Here is a 20,870-nt window from a genome sequence, read left to right on the forward strand (position 1 = left end):
TCATCTAATTTGGGGCTCATCAAGCAGGACAAGATGACTGTAGCCTTTTTCTTAATCATGATGTTTCTGCTCTTAGCCACAAGTGTTTTTATCAAGGTGAGTTAAATGAATAGATTAGTTCGGTAGCTTCAATACAAATTCTCGCTTACAGATTGCCTGTACGGCGGCTAAAAGGCGATCCCGCAGAGGTAAGTGCGCTTCGATTGCGTTACGAAAAGCGGTAATGTGATGATAAGATATGGATAATGGCCAATCGAGTTGGGGCACCGAAATCGGCGGGCTTCGATAGCTAGTCAGTTGTCATAAAGCTCTTGTTCAGCGAGGACTGCCAAAGTCATGGGGGCAGAGTTCAGTTCGTTTTCCGTGGTGCTTCTGATCATCATTCTCATTATAGTCGTGAGTAGCTAACGCTCGAGCCGGAAGTTGCCACTACAGGATATACGTTTCTTTATCCCAAAACAGTTCCTTTCGAATGCCTACCACAAGGCCAAGAGAGCTGGCCTGAGCAGTGATTACAGGTCTAGATCGGAGCGGACCAATGACACACGAAATGGTGAGCGGGAGCTGTAGAGTAAACAAATAGGCTTAGAGATACAGTTGATAACTAACTCGTAACTGGTCGCACATGCCAGGTTTATTGCCTTTGGCTATAATTAGCTCTGATTTGCTTATCTGATAGCCCAACAGAATTACCCAAGCTGTCAGGTTGATGCAACGCTGACTTTATCTCTGTTTATCGAAATAGCTTTATCACAATTTTCCCGTGTCTTAATTTCGTATTCCCGTGGTCCTCGACTCATTTGCTGCCACACATTTCCCAGACTCGGTTCAAAATGGATCTCGTCGAGGTGTATTACTTCATATCCTTCATTCTGATATTCCTTATTTTGATAAGGGTGAGTGTGGCTGGTATATCCTCCTGTAGAACTTTGCCTAATTCCACATTTATTAAGGCCTATATCTGTCCCAATCACAAGTGGAAGTGCGTCTGCTGCCTGCAATATCGGCACGAATCTGGTGAGTTTATCCAAGTAACTCCGCTTCTATTAGTCAAGTCTTCCAAATTAGTTCGAGAGAATCTGTTGTTTTTTTAATCAAAATCAGCAGTAAGGGTCCAGTTGTGTCCAATGTATGCAGGGGTCTGTTTCTTTGCATTTATAGTGCTCATTCTCGTATTGCTACTCGCTCGGGTAGGTTGAAACCCCAACGTTGATTAGATAATCATTAGTCAAATCACCCCAATCCCAAGGAGTGCTATCTGTTCATCAAGTTGAAGATCGACGAGTGGAATATGCGAGTATATGCCCGACTTTTGCGCCATGAGATGATGTTGCGCCTGGCCATGGAAGGTAAGATCCATGCTTTTCTGGCTATATAACTTGGCGAAAAAAAGCTGCAAAAGCTTCCCCGATAAGATAATGCCTGTTATTTGATGGGGGTTCTCCAAGATATGGGCCAACAACTTTAATCGCATTCTACGTCGTTTCTCGAAAATACCCAACAGTCTTATTTAATCCATCGTTGACAAGACTCTAGTTTCCTGCTCTCGAGAAATGGAAGCGATCGACATATTCTACATTTCACTCTTATTTTTCCTGGTGTTTGTTGTGAGTCGTCTGCACCTTCAAAATCAGGAATATATCTTTATGTTCCTTTAACAACTAAAAAGCACACAAATTTTGAAAATGTTTTTAAATATTTACATAATCCTCTAAATGCTGAGAATCCTTTGGCACTTTTCTGTTCCAATTGATTAAGTCCGTTTGTTTTTGCTATTATAGTTGTGCTACAATGTGAGGAATAATATGGAATTTGGGAGTTCCCAAGTCGGGAGTAATGTATCTCAAGGTGCGTAAGTCGTTTGTCAGATGCTGTATCACACATTTTATAAAAACTACTACACCCATATCTCTGGTTTTTCCGTTATTACTATTGAAGATTTATAAACCTTAAATAAGCTTAAATATTCTTATAATGAAGATTTTCTACTTCTACTTTTTCGAAGTGCAGTTCAAGATCAAAATATGCTGTAATAGAGTTATATTCCTGATTTTGAAGGGTGTGTTTTATAACTTTAATCACCGTCTTTACCCCCAATAGTTGTGCTACAAGAGCAGAAGGAACATCAATTCCGGGGATTACGATACCGAGAGCATTTCGGCAGGGGGCGTATCCCCAGGTGCGTAAGTCCCGGTTCAGCACGATTGAGACCACCGATTGTGTTGGCTGTGCGCGTGTATGCCTAGTTTTAATCGCAAAATTGTATGCCGATTGATAAGGGTTGTGAGCGATTTGGTTTTGTTTGGTGATTAGGCTGTTTAGCAATGAGTGGCACTGCCTTTGCCATTTCAGCAAGGTATCTTGTGCGCGACGAACGGTGGTAAATCGGTGCTGTTGTCTATTCTGGACTTCCGGTCTTAAGTTCTCAGTTTGATAATGCCCTATTACGCTTTTATGATGATTGGCTGGTTCCTCGTAATCTCAATTGTATCCATACTGATTCGAGTAAGTTTCCAAGTGATTTATCACAAAACTTGAACCTCTGTCTCATGCCAACGATCCGCTATTGACCTTGTAGGCCTGTTGTCTGTGCGCCACACAGAAAACTCGTAGTCCAACTAGCTCAAGTGGTCGTGGTCCAGGACGAGGTCCTGGTCCTGGGGAGAATCCAGCAAACCGACAGCCCGGAAGGGTGCTGCACAGCTATAGAATCGATCAGTCAGGAGTAACCCTCAGCACAGGTGAGCAGCCATGAGTCACAAGCGTTTCCCGATAAGGTTATCTATGGTGCCTCCCTTATCGATGGGTTCGGTTGTTCTGTTAGATTACCAATGTTCGACAGTAGCGTTAATTTATTCAGTTGTACGGTCGCAGCTCGGCCATATAGATACTCGTGTATCCATTCCGCAAAATGGGCGATCGGTTCCGTTGGTGCGAGTTCGGTGTCCTGCTGCTTTTCTTCCTGTTGATTTTATACTTTTCCATCAGTGTGAGTTCTTGGCCCAAACAGTGGCTATCAATGCAAATGGAAGTGAATCCGCCAGATAATTGCAGAGATGTGTAGCCCAGAAGCGCCGAAGGAGATTGCCAGTTAGCCCGCCCTTGAGCAGATTCGTTTCCTCGTGTCCCTCGTCGCCGGGATTGAGTAGTCGTCTTAGTTGGACGCCAGGTGAGCAGCTCAGGTGGTCCGCAGTGATTTGTGGCATTCACTTTGGTGGCGAAAATGTTCTTCCGCCCTTTAAATTATGTTCCTTTGTCTGGCTACAAATGAATAGCGATGAATTAATTACACATTCAACCATGTTCGCTGCTTTACGCTTGGCTAAAGTCAATGCCTTATAATTCTTATTTACAATAATGCGTTGTAAGACATGAGAAAGGAGCATTGGTTATTATGCAACGACTGTAATAAATTACTTAATAAGGAAGATTTCGAAGTGTCAACTAATTTTTTGAACATGGCTTTGAGCGAATTTAAAGAGAGAAAATTCTAAATATATTTCAATACTAATTTTCCATTCGCAGACTAATCTGTTCGGGTTTTAAAAAATATCATAAAAAAACTAGCTTTTTTTCTTTCTTTTTATTAGATACTTGTTAGATATTTTAAAAAGTTTTTCTTTAAGTATACCTTCTACAGATAATAATTTTAATTAAATCTTATCTACCCTAATCTATTAAATAACAGAAAATCTGATAATCACACTAGTTCTTGCACTGCAAGAAAATTACAATTGTTTATTAAATAAGTTTTCCGAACGATCCATATATTTTTCAAGTGCTTATAGAAGTATAATCTAGAACATTTGATTTATGTGACATTTGCTTCCTTAATTAGTTTCGCTACTTTCGCAAGTCACGTGCCCGGCTGACATTATCCAAAGCGCAATTATGCGCATATCTGTCAGATACAGATACTTTTACAGCTGGCACACAGGTAATAGAACGCCCGAGTGAGACAGCGATAGTGGCGCAGCGTATCTTATCGGACTCTGTGCGCCGAGCGCTTATCACATGGCCCTTGACACACCTGTCCGCCGCTCCCGCGATCCGCGCTCTTGTCTTGGCCAAAAGCCAGCGACGCGCCATGTTATGACAGTTGGCCTAAGGCCTTTTCATGGAGCGAATAACTTCGCCGGTGCTCGCGTATCCACGTGGATATACCGAATTCTCGGATCACAAAATGTCGAATATACCGCCCTACTTGGTGTTCTTCTTCCTGGCCTTCATTTCCTGTGCGGTCACCTTCTGCTGCCTGAGATTCTGCATTTGGGTGTGCTTCGAGGCCAGGGATTCCAGGAGTCGCAGACGCAGACATGGTACGCTTCATTCAAAACAAGCCAAATTTGACTTATTTTCGGTGGCTATCGGAGGGTATATATAATATATATAGATACTTGGCCAATCAGATGGGTTCCTTGGCCCAGATAAGATTAGCTCTAATTTCGCTCTGCAGAGTTCTCAGTTTTAACTCGCCATTCAAGTGATTCGATTGTGTGTTTTTTTCTGGCGGAGATTGACACAATGGATTTTTTTATTTTCTATGTGGGGCTGTTCTGTATCTTCTTCCTGATCATGCCCATGGTCTATTTCGCTCTTCAGGTACCACATTGTTGACTCTGTCCCTCGCCTAAACTCTAACTTTTGTTGGTTAATGTAGTTATTAACCATATACTCCTGACAAATCTTCAAAACTGAGTCTTTTGTATTGCTTTTGCATATCGAAAACTTTGATACCCTAACTTTAAGCGAGGGATATAAGTTTGCTTCCTTAGTCCTTCACTCATCACTTCTTTGATATTCCCCCAAAAGTTTATACTATGGATTATTCTGAACAAGTGCTGTGGAACCAATCCTCGGGGATTTCAAGATCCGGTAAGACGTCGACGTCGACGACAACGTCAACGCCAGCGTACTGGTATGTATTGATGGCTTGAACTGCCTCTGATGGCTTGATGTATTGACGGTTTGATATATGTATTGAGTAACTGATATGCTGTGACAAACAGTGAGTCTGTGTAGGTGGGTTTGATGATCAAGTGCTACCATAAATCCATAAAGCCTGGAGTTTTTGTTTTGTGGACTTTCGTGATAAGCTGATTTCGAACGTCTTGCAAATATTGCAAATCTGTTTTTTGGGGGTCAGTCTTCTGGAGAGCTCGTTGCAAAATGGAACTCCTAGCCACTTTCTTTACACTCCTGCTGATCGGCATCGTGGCCTATGCAGCCCTACAGGTGATCCTCAGATCCAGCATATCCCACTGTTGGTGATTGGTAACCAAGTTCTGTTCTTATTCCCCCAAAGCTCGCTGTTGTTTGGATCTTGAAGTGCTGCTGCTATAGAAATCGAAACCCTCGATTAGGGCCTCGTAAGTTACACTGGCTTTGGTTTGTGTGTGCAAAACGCCGGACCGTATATATGGTATATCTGATATATGGAGTAACATTTATGGGGTATTGCCAACCAAACATGGCGGACAATCTAATCTTGGGCGAGTAATCAATTGCGTGCTGAACGGCGAACTATGGGTAATACTAGGGTCTACAAAACGCAGTTGGTGGCTGTAGTTCAGCATTGATTCCTGCTCCGCGTCGTTCTAAGTCTCACGATGCACGGATCGGAGCCGACATTGGATTGGGGCAGCGGATTCGGCCTGCACATAGCCATCTATTTGGCCCTGGTGTTCTTCTTTTTCTGCGTGCTACCACTGGCCTGCTACTACATCCGCGTTGAGAGCCGAACTCTGGCCAAGATCTGCCAGCCGCGATGTGGACGTCAGCAGATGATTCCAGAGCACCATCGTCAGCGATACGGCATTGAAATTGGTAACGTGTGCCAATCCGAAAGTAGGCAGGAAGCAAATCTAATCGGTTAGGTTCGGGCGATTACTTTTTGGCCAGTCTTCGAGAATCGCGGAATGGCGCTGACAGCTATTCTGGGCTCTGTGTTTTCCATTTTCGCGTTGGCCCTGATATGGGTATGTAGTTAACCCTGCAAGCTGAGCTGATTTTAATGGCGTTGAAGCAAAGGAGCCAATAACTGATTTATCTATTTGTTAGCTGACCAAGCGAATGCACGACTCAATGGTTCAAAATCGCCGCCAGATAGAAGCTGGTATGGAACATAGCCCATTTGGGTCACACTGGAAGAAAAATTGTCCTCAAAAGTGTTTTTGTCTGTGTGAAATTTGAAGTGCTAATCAACAGCCTTTTAGAAACTCATTTTAAATGTGCTTATCAGGTCGTGTTTAGAGCAGTGTTTCCAATATTAATTGAACTGTATACATTCTTAAACTACAGTTTAGATTAAATTGTATGACGTATAAAACTACTCTCCTTTAAATGACATCATCTAATCAAGTAATCTTTAATTAAATTCTTATCGTTCGTCTTATGCGTTATATATTTAAAGACTCTTACTCACTTATTTTTCTTGAACTATTTGCAGAACGAAATGTATTCAACGCCCAGGAGGATCCTTCATCGAACCGTTATGGCGACATATTCTTTATAGAGCCTGGCAGCGTGGAGGCCAACCGCATTCGCGATCAACTGGAAAAGGATGAGAAGGATCTGCCCAGCTACGACGAGGTGATGCGCATGTGCAACCTGACAACTCCCACAGCAGCGGCGGCTGGAATGCCTGTTCCCCAATCACCCCTCGGCGAACCCAGTCCCATTGGAATCGCGGCGCTGCCGGCGCCACCGTATTCGGAGACTGATCCAAATTCCTCGTCAGCCGGAGAGCCCACTGTCATCGCAATGGAACCGATGGAGCCATCCACCTCCCGCGCGGCACAGATTCCATCCAGCTCCGGATCTGGTCCTCCTGCTCCTTTGCCAACGACAGCGGTGTGATCCGTCGGAGGCATGGATAAATGGAACTGAAGCATTCGCCGTGCCACTCTGGGCCACACAGATGCCACTTTGTGTGCGCTTTCAGTACAGAAATGAACTTGTGTGATCTTATTGAGTACATACCTATTTAAGTTCTAGACATTAGGAGTCGCATATTGTAAATACATATTTTTAGGACATAGGATGAAAATTAAAGTGAATTATTTAATTGAAAATAATGACTTTTACCTTTGGGGGAAAATGGTACATTATAAAAAAAATAAGTTCTATGAATCATAAAAATAAAAATCTGTTCTTAATGGTAAAATAAAAAAAAATAAATAAGTTCTATGAATCATAAACTAAAAAATCTTGTAATCGGCATTAATTAAAAATGAAAAGGTAATGATTTCAGATAATCTAAACTGATTTACCTATGATATATCGCTGCCACCGAATGGCTATTAACCTCCTATTCAGCAGATTTTAAAGCTTACGGTAGACAAGTTTTATTTATTGTAATTAGTTATCAATATGTGTATATGTTTTCTTATTTTCATCTTGTATTGAGAAGTCAACAATTATACAGCTAAGCGCAGTGTGAATACCGAGGAAATAAATTATAGGTTGAGTTCAGCAAAACGTTGTAGACTATCACATAGATAAACGGTATTCGTGGAATCTAAAGCTATTTACAGAGAATAAATACACTTGTAAGATTATAATAAATAGTTGTACGTAAGTTCGCAACACAATAATATCCAACGAAAAATGCACAAATGAGAAACACAAATCAGGGCCGAGGGGAAATTGTGCAGGACTTGTCCCAATAAGATTTAAGAACGATTCGAAACGAACTCGTGAACAGCCAAGTTTTAGATTGCATTGCAATGAGCAACATTCAAAGTTTGTAGAAGCCCAATTTTTACAAAAAGCCTCCGTTCGTGATTATTGCTATTGTTTAATCGCTGTTGCTTATCAGCGACTCCTGTTGTTCGTCATCGTTGACCCTAGGCGAGAAATTATGTTGTTAAAAGACAGTTCATATTGCCAGAACACCAGACTCACCTAACAATGCTTGGCTTATGGCACCGGCAGACTTTTCTATACACAATCCTAAAGAGCTTCATCAGGGGATCGCAATCGTCGTTTCGCATCAATAGCGAAACGAACACCAGGGCCACAAAGATGGGTATCGAGCCCATGTAGAACATCGGCGAATACGGTTCGTTCTTGAGCAGGACATCGAACAGGATGGCCAGCGGAATCTGTAGCGACATGGCCAGCGTGCCAATCAGTGAGGATGTCAAAAAGCAGCCCCACAGCCAAAGGGCCTCCGACAGCACAGTGCCAACTAAGCCATTCAGAAACAGAAGGGCAAACTGCCCTTGACTGGGCAGCTCAAAGGTTTCTATTTTGGTGAAGTGGAGAATAAAGAATATTGGCCATAAAAGCAACATATTCCATAGACCGACAAAACCTGAATGAGAGCCATAAGATAAGCAACAATCAAACTCAAAATATAGCAATTTTACTCACCGAAAAACAATGGTATATCGACCTTCTCCTCCGTATCGCTTTTTCGCTTCACGAAAACCAGATAGGCGGCATAGAAGAAAGCGCTGAATAGGGCCAAAAGGACGCCTCTGGTCATCTTGGTATCGTGTAGGTCGTTCATGGTGATGGCCACCACACCGCCAATGTTCATGGCCACCGCAATCACCTTGGTGATGGTCAGCTTGTCACCTGTTGCCGAGGGAAACACGGCTGCCAGGCAGATAATGAAGAATGACGATGTTGAGCTAACCAGTGTTATCATGGCCGCCTCGTCCATTTCCAGGGCCAGCTGAAAGAAGTAATTGGCCGCAAACCAGAGCAGACAAAAGAGTAGCGCCGTCTTTGCCGTTTTGTGGTGGGTCTTTTGGCGCCTAATTCTCAAGCTGGCGGCATACGAAAGCCTGGCCATCAAGGCATCGGTGGCTTCGTGGGCAGACATCTCTCTGACCTCGGCCATCTTGCTGAAGCGCACACTCCTCACACTGGAATCATCGCTTTCGGTGCCCGATATTGAGTTAGAGGTGCCATTGGCTTGGGCTGCGGCTCCTAAGTGGGGCGATCTGATGGGCACATAGGTTGGGTCTCCCTAGTAGGTATAAACATAGGTTACTTCTTTTTGTACATAATAAAATCTATGATTGCCTACCAAAACAGCCTGATTGGAGTAATAATTCTCGTCGTCTGCATTCTGCTCCATCATCTAAGGGAAGTAGAATCATTTAGTAGGGTTAATATATGGTTTATTTAATATCTTACAGCATAGTTTCCATTCTGTCGCTCGCATGACTCTTTCCAAGGAGCCAGGATACCGATGACTAGCAGGTAAATGCTGAACATGGAGGTTTTGAAGTATGTGCAGAAAAAGGGCTTGTCAAAGTTGGCCTCATTGTACAGGAACTAGTAAAGTAAATCAAAGTCAAAACCAATTTCCAAAGGTTTTTAGTACACAGTTCTCACCTTTGTCAGCTCACTGGAGGAGACCCAAACCACATCGACTAGTACCAGTATTGATATGCCCAACAGAAGTCGTTGTGTGCGACCTAGCATGATTATTCGTTTTTCGATTGTTTTCCAAACGAACTTAGCTTCTTTTCCCGCCACTTGGAGGATGTCTTGCTCCTTCGGTTATCTGTTGGCAAATAACTATTTACGCTTGTGCCGCCAGCGTTTTAGTTTCATTGTTGCGGTGTCTTCAGCTTCTGCTTTCAAAAGTGATAAAAGGTTCGCGGTCCGTGGATTTTAGACAGATAAACCTTGGACTTTAGGTAGTCATTTCAGCTAGAATGGAAAAATTGGAGGGAGTGTGTGAGTGCATAAAGTTGGTAAGGAACTGCATTTATTGATTTTTTTTGTTGACGAGTGGGTGCGGCATTATTCAAGGCGCAAATTACTATTTAACACGTTTGAATCGAATCGCTTTTGTTAGGTAGCAGCAATTCGATTAACAAAGCCATCCGTCAATTAACATCTGCTTCAGCCGATATCTCCATCCAATTAGGGATTATCGCCGATCGCTGTGATCAGTTAAGTATAAACAAATTAGCAAGATTTCGGGGGGACTGACTGATAAGATATGTGGCTTGGGAAACCAATTGTTTGTTGGGTAAATAAGAATATATATAATAAGCGGGGGAGGGGCGGAGTGGGCGGCATGTTGTTGATAACGGGACAAAAACAAAATCAATAAACACAGGCAGCGATATGGAGTCTGAAAAAGTCAACAAGTCTACTGGTCATCAATTAATTGAGATATTATCAACAGTTCTGCGGTTATGCTTGGCTAATTTATGCAGTTTTTACCACTTGATTCCTCTTTTGAAGACGGAACTTTTTTCCTTCCCACTGCCGCAAATGTTTTCTTTGTGTGTTTGTTGAGCGGAAACAGTCGTTTTTGTTTTTTATTTACTAAGAATTGTCTTAACTCAAGTGGGTATTTTTTCAGATTATACTCTCGGGAGTAATGTGCGTTATAATACTGATATTCTGATTATGATTTTTTATCCGCACAGCTGGACAGAGCTGTTATTAGTGATGGCACAACACCAACCTATTGAAACTATCGATGTATTCAACTTCTTAGATATATTCCTATTCTTGACTTTCACTAAAGCTGAAATTATTTGAGAGAAGCCAACTTCTCTGAAGGCTTCATCTATTGGCTGATTAATATATAAATACTAAAATAGGATTTAAATTTCTTAATTAAACAAATTAACCCACGTTACTTAAGACATATCGGTTGTTGATTAATTAAAAGGCATGGCAACGCTGGGTGCCCAACGTATTTATATCAAAAGGTAGCAGCGCATGTGCGCCATTGAAAAGTGTGGCAATTTGGAATAACCGCCAAAACCTTTGGTATTTTAAAATTTGCAACTTCCTTTATATTTGCCGCCCTATAAAATAAACTCCATTTGTTGATTCAAGGAAGAATATTTATTCCACGCTTTGTGCAATACACTTATATAAATACATTATACATGTAATACAAAATATTTTTGCTCCTCTCTCTGAGTGTGTGTGTAAAACATGTTGCAAAATTTGTCGGGTTAGCACAAAGATTCAATTATATATTAATTATAAAGAAATTTAAATGCGTTCGATTTCAGTTTAGAAGTATTCGATCGTTCAATATAGCGTTATTTCTTTTTTTCTTATTTTCGTTTTGAAGAGTACATAATTTTGTGTGTTTTTGGTTTTCTTTTGGGTACTTTTTTAGCCAGCATGCACAGACTGAAATGAAGAGAAAGGAAACGTAAAGTGAATCGAAACCAGGGAATTTATATCGCAAAACAAGGCTCAAATCAAAAGAAGGTAGCAAACGAAAGCAGCGTCCTCCTGTCTACAAAGTCTTTTGATTGCCATTTGTTTTGTTTTCGATTGGGTCGTCATTCATTCACCTCGACTAGCTCCGAAGTTAGATAAATTCAGAATTGGAACGTACCCGAGCAATGTCCACGCCGGTTATGTTCTTGACCAGCTCTGGCACTTTGTTGACGATCGACAGAACCTCGCCGGTCAGCTTGGCAGCACCGATATCGCCAGTTCCGCTGGACACCATCGTGATCTTCTTAGCCTGCGACAGTGGAGCAGCCACCTCAGCGGCAACCTGCGAATAAGATTCAACATTGAATAAATTATGGATTCATTTATTCTAACCATCGACTTACCTTTGGCAGTGTGTCCAGGAGCATCTCCACCATGGCAGCCTCGCGGTACTCGCGATAGGCCTCTGCCTTCATGGCCATCTGCTCGGCCTCTGCTTTAGCTTTGGCCGCAATGGCAAAGGCCTCAGCCTCACCACGGATCCTGATCTGTTGCCAAGAATATGTAAATGCTTCAGTTAATCATAGTCTGTACGCAAATATTTAGATGGTATCTAACCGATTCAGCCTCCGCCTCGGCTTCCATGACCACACGCTGCTTGTTGGCCTCGGCCAATTTCTCCATGCGGAACTTCTCTGCCTCGGCCGGTCGGCGAATGGTGGCCTCCAGCTCTCGCTCGCGGCGCATGATCTCCTGCTCCTGGACGGCAATCTCTTGCGTGCGCTCGATCACCTTCACCTGCATCTGCTCCTCCTTAATGCGCTGCTTGGTCTTGGCCGCCTGCAGCTCGTAGGCCATCTCGGCCTCGGCCTTTTTGGTCTGCACTTCCACATCGTATGCTGCCTTCTTCAGCTCAAAGTCGCGCTGGGCCTTGGCAATATCGGTATCGTTGAGGAACCGCGCGGCCATGCGTTGCTCCTCGGCAATGGCCTCCTTAATGTGGGCCTCCGCTCGAGCCTCAGCCTCGCCAATGCGGGCATCGCGCTTCACCTCCGCCGTGCGGGCCATACCCAGTGACCTCAGGTAGCCCTGAAAAAGGAAATTGAGCGCGTTGAGTCAGTATACCGATAGTCAGAAAAGAAGCAGAATTTGATGGACGTGTCCCAACGATTCCACACACAGGCGGTTGGTCGGACATACGTACCTTTGAGTCGCCCTACAGAGGATCCATGTGGACATGCAAGAAATATATATATTCACATATATACAAGAGGTTATTTGAAAAAAGGCGGGCTCTAAGCTGGTACACAGTGATGGGAAAATTGAATAAAATAAAGAAAATCTAAAATAGAAAATAAGTTTGAATATATATAAATCGCTGCAGAATTGGTAAATAAATTTTGTTCAAGTATAAATATATATATCTCTTTGTTGCAAGACTAGCAAATAGTAAGATACAGAACTCATTCCCATCACTGCTGATGATTGGGTTAGTTGGGCGGGGATTGTGGTTAAAAGTAATCGTTTGGAACTACGCACCTCCTCATCACGCAAATCCTTGATGGTGTAGGAAACCACGGTTATTCCCATGTTGGCCAAATCGCTGGAGGCCACCTCAAACACCTGCTTGCTGAACTTCTTGCGGTCCTTGTAGATCTCCTCCACAGTCATCGAACCCATGATGGCACGCTGATGCCCCTCCAGGGTGACCAAGGCGATGTGGTTGATCTCTGCCTCTGACTTGCCCAAGAACTGCTCACAGGCGGTCAGCAGCATGTCCTCGTTCTGACCCTGGACCTTCACCTGTGCAATGCCCGTCACCGAGATGGGTACTCCTTGGCTGGTGTACACGCACGGACTCTCTACCTGCAGGGTCATCGTGTTCAACGAAATTCTGGGAAAGATTGGCGGACATTTAACATCTGAGGGCTTGTTATCTTAAGACTAGGGATTCAGATACGAAGCCACAAATATTAACTGATATTTATCTGATAACCTAAAATATTGTATCATAATTTAAGAGCTTATCTCTTTAATAGATTTAAATAATAACGCCTTCCTAACCTGTGTCACTTCGTTGCAACCCCTGATCTAAACCGGTTAAAACTCACCGCTGAACCTGCTGGCCCACTGGCCAAACGAATGCTCGTCCTCCCGGCACCAAAAGCGGCTTCATGTAGCAGCACCCTGCGCAGAAAACAAACAAAAAACACTTTGTTTACAAAACATTGCAGCATTTGGATAACAGCACCGCAACGCCGTTCGAATGCGCACGCATGGCTTCGGACTGCCGCATATTCAGCTTCTTCTCCTGTTATCCCAACAACATTTGCGGTACACAAAAATCGATAGTGACGTCACTCGGGGTGGGGTGTATATGTGTGTGTGTGTGCGTGACAATTTCATTTTTATTCACCGACTTATTTATTTAATCGATTTGACATTATTTTGAGCATATAAGGATCGTGTGATTTACCAGAGACAACTAAAGCCTCGTTGGGGCCGCAGGTTACAAATCCCCAAGTCATTTTTGCAGCACTTTTTTGTTATTTATTTCAGAAAATGCGGTGCTGCTGATAAAAGCCTTGGTTTTATCTGCGTGTTAACACTGTTTTCCGATTATTAACTATATAGCGAATTATCCGATCCACAGGTAGCCTTGTTTATCCGTCTAATAATATGTATAAAAGAATTTCCGAGGTACTCGGTGCTTAAGATTCAGAAATCCGACCGGTTCAGTTAGCAATTCGTAGCACAATAAAAAAATCTCTCAATCTGTAAAGTTCTCAATTTCTAACTCGCGAGTGCGCAGAACGACTTTAACCCCTATTGAGTGCCGGTGATTGAGGAGACCACTTCAAAATATTCATCATGCTGCGACGACGGAGTGCTGCGGTAAGTGTCTTTATTGGTTTAAAAATCTAGGTTACATCTCAATTTTTTGATTCTAATTTACTTAATGACTCATATCATTCAGAAATATCGAAATTCTTAGGAATCCACAATAAATTTAATAAGAAAATCGTCGATACTCAGGCTCCACTCATTAAATTTGGAAACCAGAAGTATTGCCTAGCTTTTAGTTTTTGAAAACAGAAACTAGGATTTCAAATATTTTTTTCACATTCACACAAACAGTAGATATCGTCTAGGAATTGAAACATTTTTCTGATCTTAACGATACATTCAATAACACAATTTTAAAAAATAAAACGATTTTACAGAATCAATAAGTGTTTTATAGATAAATGTTAATTTGGCAGCTAAAATGGCTATATTAAGTGTCACATTGGTAGGGATTGTCATAAATCAAACCTTATGCTTTTGCTTTGGTAAATCAAACTAATGAAATTATAAAGAATATTTTATCTTAGACTATAATCGAATTATACTGCAAGGACATACATATATAATTAAAAGATCTTTGCTGGACAAAGTCTCGCGTTTCGGCTTAAGTCTAATCAAAGGTCGTGAAAACAGTGTCTTGGAAAGAACCTTCCGACCTCAGTGTCCCGAAGAGCTGCTGTCCGTAAAGTAAGGATGCTGCATCGCGGCCTCCGCGCTAATTCGCTGATTTGGCCGGCAGATGAGCAGCTTTTGCAGCAGGTCGCGTCCCTTGGAGTTTAGCCTAGGGACCAGTTGACTCCACGAGGTGATGGCCGGAAAAGCTAAAATGTAAACGGGTTTTCAATATTGATATGAAACAATAAAATGCGTCTAGAACCCCTACATGGAAGCGCCACGTAGTCGGAGAGATGCGAAACTCCTGGCCAGGAGTCCTCGTTGGGGGTGCCCAGCACACGGAAGATCTTCATCAGCTGGTCGAGCACGTCAGAGCCGGGAAACAGCGGTCGTCCAGCGTCCGCCAGTTCGGCCAAAATGCATCCAGCCGACCACATGTCTATGCTGGTCGTATAAAGCTTGGCTCCAAACAGTACATCGGGTGGTCGGTACCACAGGGTCACCACTTCTGCGGAGTAGCACTTCACGGGAATGCCAAAGGCTCTAGCCAGACCAAAGTCAGCCAGCTTTAGCTCGCCGTTTTTGTTGATCAGCAGGTTCTGTGGTTTCAGATCGCGATGCAGGACATTATGGCTAAAATGGGATAATGTAGCGTAAGTTAAGTCTCAGTGCTATAAAATGGATATCATTCGGAAATGTGCCACAGATGAAGTTACTCCAAATAACACTATATTCTAACTATAACCGACAAAAGATAAGACCTAATCCAGTGCTGATACACTGGATAGGTATATAGGTATACCTGTGGCAGAAGGCCAGTCCGCGGAGCAGTTGGAGCATAAAGCTCCTGCAGACGGCCATGTCGATCTCCCCGTTAAGGCTGTCAAAGTACTTCTTGAGGTCCTGGTCGCAGTGCTCGAAGACCAGGGTGAGTTTCTTGTCCGAGTGCAGGACGTCTATGAGGCGGACAATGTTTTTGTGCTTCAGCTCCTGCAATGATGGCAATGTGCCGATTTAGTTTCTAAGCTGGAATCACTTCTTGCTCGTCCGACTCACCTTCAGCAGGCAGATCTCCCGGAGGGCAGAACTCGGCACACCCTCGTCGTCCTCGTCCAGTCGCACCCGTTTCAGGGCCACTATTTCCATGGTGTCGCGGTTGCGGCCCTTGAACACCGTGCCGTAGGTGCCCTCCCCGATCTTCTCCATTTTATCGTACTTCAGCATTTTGCTTTTGGTGTGTATTATTTTGCGTTCAGATGGAAAACTCCGTGGATTATTGTATTTGCTGGCCAGGGATTCGTGCGCCTAACAGCACACTGTTATCCGCTTACAGCACGCGGTGACTAACCAACAGCGCAGCTGACAGTTTGCTGTTACCAAAAATACTCAAATATATCATTTTAAATTTTTTTAAAAACTTTTTGTTAAAAGTAGTTGGATTAGTTTATTTTGACACAATATTAGCAATATTAGAATATAGACCGACAATGATAGACAGCGATCTTATGGTACTGCAATGCAACAATGTAGCAGAAATACAAGTATAAAAGTTTTCCAATTTCTTTTGCCCCTTGCAGAATACCAACTCTGGCTTACTATGCCTGCCCGATGATGTTCTAATGATAATTCTAAGTTATCTCGACTTGAAGAATCAACTAAAACTGAAGCACTTTCATTTCCGGTTTAAAAACTTAATACCGTACGTGTGGCGTGCTTATAACAAATCTGCACATATATCCTTGATTGAAATGCAGCTGAGCGACAAGGATTTGCGATACTTCCTGGAAAGTACTCAGCAAACCCTCAGTACCCTGCGGTTTAAAATGAATGAAAGATCTAACTTCGAAATTCTTACCAGCTATAGATTTCCAAATCTTAAAGATTTTCGATTTTCAACGCATTCGTTTACCTTAAACGATGCGGACGTCCCACGAATGTTGATGACTTTTCCAAATCTGACAACTTTTAGCCCCCATGGAAAGTTTACTGGCATACACTTTGAAGAATTGGAGTTCCTCGAGAACCTCACGGTATCCTATTGTAGCAAATTCAAAGTCGCCAACTTGATACAGATCCTGAAAACCCGAAAAATAAAATCCCTGAAGCTGGGAATCTTTGATACTGACCAGATCTCGAATACAGAACTGCCCTGGAATGGGATTAGAAACCTAGAGCAGCTGCAGTGCTACCACGAGGAAATGACGGTGTGGTTCCTATCGAAACTGGAACGTTTAACTCACTTAAAGAAGCTATTTCTTTGTGGTCACGTTAGTAACGGATTTCTGAGAGAGATGCTTATAGCTGCAAAGAGAAACACTATAAATATGATCGAGATAAACCAAAATATATCCATCTTTCTTGAAACTTATGGTTTAAATGTGGCTATTAAGACCCTAAAGGTGGCTAATTTCGGTATGCATGCGTATCAGCATCTTCACATTAATGTCAATGAATTGTATATACAATATTCGGTTTGTGTGGACGAAAGTAAGTTTCATACCTTAATAGAAAACCTAAACAAACACGAGGTCCTGGGCTTATACCGCTGCACCTTCGGATTCAAGGAGTTCACATTCGATGCAATGAAACTGGGGGAAAACCGTACTACAGCACTTAATATTTATGTGGAACTAAACACGTATCTCAGCTCTAATAAGGTTTAAGTATTTCACAACTAATATTAGCTTTCGTTTCTAATATTTTTCTTTACAGGATGCCATCCCCATGACCTGGAAAGTGCAAGGGGAACATAGTCTTTTCAATCTGCACATGGAGCATCCAAAAATCACTTTTAACTCCGATACAGTTTCAATTTACTTTGATTGAGTATGATTGCCAAAGAACAAAGCTGTAGACTGACGTCCAATTTGATATGCTAGCTCCTGAGATATATAACTTTAAATGGCCGAGCCAAATAATTAGTTTGTAAATTGGGTATGGAGATGATTCATCCTTGCCCGCGGACATCAATGAGGAGTTTCCAGGTGTTCTTCAATGCAAGCCCCCCAAGAAGCTGGAAAGGATTGACAGTACTATTAGTTACAAAATATAGGCTTAGTTTTATTGAGACTGAATTACGTTTGTGTGTCAACTCAATTCAGGAGTACAACTCAATTCAGGAGTACAACTCAAATTCAGTGCGCTCCGCATCCGTCATCGGTTCGACGACTTGAAGACAGGCATTAGCGAACTCCACGAAGAGTGGCTCCTGCATGGCGGCCATCATAGCCGACTGGGCATTGATGGCCACATCAATCTGCTGGAGCAGAGAACGCAGGTGGGGATTGTGGAGCAAATTACGCAGTTCCTGGCAGTTTTCTGTACGGAAACCATCATACTGTGAGAACTGTGTATAATTGCGAATTTAAGCACCTACCTAGTTGCTGGAGCTTCTCCGCGGGAACTGTGTCGTCGGTGGGGAAGGGCACATGAAGCGTAGGTTCCTCCTGGTAGCCAACTTCAGTCTTTTTAACCTCGTACTCCCTTGTCGCGCATTGGGGCGATTCACTGTGTGCCTTATAACAAGCCACAGAGCAGCTACATTTTGCCACATTTATTATCTCCTTAGTGAACTGTTGGAATAGCTACTTACTAGGGTGCCGAGCATTTGCTGCACTTGTATTTTCTCAAGTTATCCACGCAAATAATGCATCTTTCCATATCGTCAAATTCAATGTCGCGTGCAAAATAAAACTCAGCTGTGCGAGTTTTATACCCTCCAGCTTTTGTCGCTATCAAGGGTTCCAAGCCGTTTTTGGTCCGCTTGAACGGCGTTCTGTTTTTGGCGGTAGAGAATCAAAAAGTTAAATGCAAACTTCAAGCAGAATAATATAAAAATACGCATAAGATCGCGTGGCTGCATGTTAATTTAGTGAGAAAACAAAACTAGTGGAGTTCTACGGCGAATGTGTTACACATTGAAACGAATCCCATAGCTTAGGTAGATCGTTCTGTAGCCTTCGTCAACAGATAAATTCTATCTTTGGCGCCATTACTTTTTATTTGAATTTGAAAAATTTGCTAAAGCGAATAAAATGTTTAAACATTATTTAGATCCTCGTTTTTCAGAATCATTGCATTTGGGAACATTTTTCTGACTGTATGGGGATTGCATTATCGCAATTTGACCAAAGCGAAATGGAAAACTTTGGAATCAAATTAGACATGACTCCTCACCATAAATAAATAAATACTATATATAGTCAAAAAGCTTCAATCTACTTTTTAACTCCTGAGATATGCTTTTTGCTGTATTTCACTGACTTACATACTGAAAACGTTTAAAGATTATCCACAGGTATGTATTAACCTTACGATTAGCGGAGTGTTTGGTCAGATTAAGGAAGACATAGAGTCGTCCTGCCCGTTTCCGGTTAAGGATTGCCTTATTTGATTGTATGTATCCTGTGTATCCGGTCTGTTTGCTTTGGCCAGTCTCATTTATGGGCCATCCCGGGCACGTCATCTTCCGTGAGGCTTCCGAGCAAACAAACGAGGAACGCTTATCATGGCCCTCCCATTTTTCCGCCCCAAAGCCCCCCAATCTTTCCCCCCCGCCGGCGTTGGCAATGCGCAGTCTGAAGCCACCTGGCGAATTAACCGAGAATTCGACAAGCACGAGGGGAGCAATCAAATGACGGTCGTCGTGTCCGCAAATTGTAAACATATCCTGCACACGGAACGTACTGAAACGGAACGGTCCTTCCCGGGAAGGAGTCGTCCAGATCCGCTCCAGCTCCAAAGAGCCAGAAGTAAAAATAAGTACAACAGTGAGGCTCGATTGACTAACCGAAGCATGGAATGCCCTTTAGTATCGAGCTTTCTTTTTAATGAAAACGTGCAATATTAAGTCCTGCAAAGTAGGTTTAGTTGCAAGAGAAACATCCCATTTATATGCCCACATTCAGCTATGAAATATACACTTCTAGATGTATATTAAGTATATGATAATAATGATAGACCTATAGGTAATTCCTTTGGGTTATAACTTATGAAATGAATGAGTGAATAAGAATAGGGCTTACAGTCCTGTATACTATAACTAACCCATTGAGATCCTTCGTGTCCTGCTCATAGTCTGAGCCATAATAACCTCTGCGAGGGTATGGCAAACAGCGAAAAACTTTTGGTGGCAATAAATGACTTCAATGACTGACTGACTGACCGGATGGGGTGGTCTAGGTGCATGGCTATACTCGTATATGAATCGTTTTTTCTTCTTGTTTCTGTTACCATATTTTTGGGGGGACTTGTAGCCGGGACTGGTTGTTGTTATATTCAATCGTTTTTGCTTTGTTTTGTGAGCGCTACCAATTGGATTGCACAAAGAAAAACGAGTGGTACAAAAGAAGGCAAAGGATGCAGGCTAACAAAGAGTTTGGGGCTGTGGGACTGGGAAATCGGACCGGGTAACATGATGTGGCGCCTCTGCCGCTTCCGCTGTTCGTGAGGCACAAGCGCGATAATTGCCAGCGTTATCCGCTCGGCCTGCCAGTCAAATAGGCGCAGCAGCAGAGGCGCTGGCAAGCAGCGGCTATCGGCGGTGGCAGGGATTTTGGGGGGCAGGAAGACCCTTCGTGTGACTCGCCTACTTTTGATTTACAACATTCGTGCAACATCAGCAGCAGTGTATCGCCAAAAGGAAAAGGGGCGACCAATGCAAACAGCAAGAAGAAAAGCGAGACACACGCCACCAAATGGGGCGAAAGTTTCTCGCGGGGTGCAGTAGTGGCATTTTCCGAGGGCAGGTGTCGTTCGTTAGGAGTTTTCAGCGTTTTTCATTCCCAGCTTTTCGCAGTTACCAAATACCAACTACCAACTACCAGTTACCAGCTAGCCGCCAGCGAAAAAGCCAAAAGCGATATTAATAGATAGCGGCACTTTTCGCTTCGTTTTTATCGCCCGAAAAGCCAAACGAGGAAAACACTGGAAGGTGGAAAATAAAGGGGGCAGATAGTCCTGGCAATTGGGCAGATTGACAGATCATGCAATCGTAGTGGCACAGCGTTTATAGTGCATATAATGAATATTAAATTACATGCAACACATATGGCTTTGGCAGTCGAACTTCCTTAGCGTGAATTTACTTTTCAAAAAGGTTTGGTTTCCGTGGAATCAGTTTTTTATCATACTAACCACAAATTGTGGAGATTGTATGTCCCATAGATTCTTGATCCTTAATAATGGTTATTTCTCGTATATCGAAGATCGCCTGTAGTCCTTCCAGGTAGTTGGATTCATATTGGGTG

At 42.8% G+C, this 20,870-nt stretch overlaps 6 protein-coding genes across 23 annotated transcripts; 2 read left to right on the top strand and 4 right to left on the bottom strand.

Moving 5' to 3' along the window:
- The first annotated feature begins 286 nt into the window (after window positions 1-286).
- On the top strand, window positions 287-7,073 carry LOC6609302. 16 transcript variants are annotated; one of them, XM_032715218.1, is made up of 7 exons: window positions 287-396; window positions 463-553; window positions 822-896; window positions 954-1,017; window positions 1,162-1,190; window positions 1,250-1,349; window positions 6,449-7,073. In XM_032715218.1, exons 2-7 carry the CDS (start codon window positions 539-541, stop codon window positions 6,856-6,858), a joined length of 693 nt encoding a protein of 230 aa, XP_032571109.1. In that variant the 5' UTR covers window positions 287-396; window positions 463-538; the 3' UTR covers window positions 6,859-7,073. The 16 variants fall into 16 exon arrangements, with proteins under 16 accessions (XP_032571109.1, XP_032571116.1, XP_032571117.1 ...); XM_032715225.1 differs by lacking the exons at window positions 1,162-1,190; window positions 1,250-1,349 and having other exon boundaries at window positions 288-396; XM_032715226.1 differs by lacking the exons at window positions 822-896; window positions 954-1,017; window positions 1,162-1,190; window positions 1,250-1,349 and having other exon boundaries at window positions 288-396.
- Window positions 7,074-7,266: 193 nt separating this feature from the next.
- LOC6609303 (solute carrier family 35 member F5) lies at window positions 7,267-10,419 on the bottom strand. The gene is made up of 7 exons (XM_002033957.2): window positions 10,195-10,419; window positions 9,352-9,672; window positions 9,151-9,291; window positions 9,041-9,094; window positions 8,377-8,980; window positions 7,906-8,317; window positions 7,267-7,847 (listed from the first exon to the last, which is right to left on the bottom strand). Exons 2-7 carry the CDS (start codon window positions 9,439-9,441, stop codon window positions 7,799-7,801), a joined length of 1,350 nt encoding a protein of 449 aa, XP_002033993.1. The 5' UTR covers window positions 9,442-9,672; window positions 10,195-10,419; the 3' UTR covers window positions 7,267-7,798.
- A 392-nt stretch (window positions 10,420-10,811) lies between these two features.
- LOC6609304 (flotillin-1) lies at window positions 10,812-13,914 on the bottom strand. Of its 2 annotated transcripts, XM_002033958.2 has the most exons (8): window positions 13,637-13,914; window positions 13,272-13,347; window positions 12,700-13,054; window positions 12,365-12,376; window positions 11,779-12,249; window positions 11,565-11,708; window positions 11,339-11,503; window positions 10,812-11,127 (listed from the first exon to the last, which is right to left on the bottom strand). In XM_002033958.2, the coding sequence occupies exons 1-8, from the start codon at window positions 13,686-13,688 to the stop codon at window positions 11,110-11,112; spliced, it is 1,293 nt and encodes a 430-aa protein (XP_002033994.1). In that variant the 5' UTR covers window positions 13,689-13,914; the 3' UTR covers window positions 10,812-11,109. The 2 variants fall into 2 exon arrangements, with proteins under 2 accessions (XP_002033994.1, XP_032570951.1); XM_032715060.1 differs by lacking the exon at window positions 12,365-12,376.
- A 53-nt stretch (window positions 13,915-13,967) lies between these two features.
- Window positions 13,968-17,696, top strand: LOC6609306. Of its 2 annotated transcripts, none has more exons than XM_032715061.1 (3): window positions 13,968-14,055; window positions 16,200-17,279; window positions 17,335-17,696. In XM_032715061.1, the coding sequence occupies exons 1-3, from the start codon at window positions 14,032-14,034 to the stop codon at window positions 17,446-17,448; spliced, it is 1,218 nt and encodes a 405-aa protein (XP_032570952.1). In that variant the 5' UTR covers window positions 13,968-14,031; the 3' UTR covers window positions 17,449-17,696. The 2 variants fall into 2 exon arrangements, with proteins under 2 accessions (XP_032570952.1, XP_002033996.2); XM_002033960.2 differs by lacking the exon at window positions 13,968-14,055 and adding an exon at window positions 16,018-16,130.
- Window positions 14,049-15,942, bottom strand: LOC6609305 (cyclin-dependent kinase 5 homolog). Its single transcript, XM_002033959.2, has 4 exons — window positions 15,679-15,942; window positions 15,425-15,612; window positions 14,891-15,255; window positions 14,049-14,828 (listed from the first exon to the last, which is right to left on the bottom strand). Exons 1-4 carry the CDS (start codon window positions 15,844-15,846, stop codon window positions 14,665-14,667), a joined length of 885 nt encoding a protein of 294 aa, XP_002033995.1. The 5' UTR covers window positions 15,847-15,942; the 3' UTR covers window positions 14,049-14,664.
- On the bottom strand, window positions 17,266-18,536 carry LOC6609307 (zinc finger HIT domain-containing protein 3). The gene is made up of 4 exons (XM_002033961.2): window positions 18,215-18,536; window positions 17,999-18,159; window positions 17,701-17,940; window positions 17,266-17,635 (listed from the first exon to the last, which is right to left on the bottom strand). Exons 1-3 carry the CDS (start codon window positions 18,280-18,282, stop codon window positions 17,738-17,740), a joined length of 432 nt encoding a protein of 143 aa, XP_002033997.1. The 5' UTR covers window positions 18,283-18,536; the 3' UTR covers window positions 17,266-17,635; window positions 17,701-17,737.
- Between the last annotated feature and the right edge of the window lie 2,334 nt (window positions 18,537-20,870).

This window comes from Drosophila sechellia, chromosome 2R (genome assembly GCF_004382195.2).
Source record: "Drosophila sechellia strain sech25 chromosome 2R, ASM438219v1, whole genome shotgun sequence".
Lineage (NCBI taxonomy): Eukaryota > Metazoa > Arthropoda > Insecta > Diptera > Drosophilidae > Drosophila > Drosophila sechellia.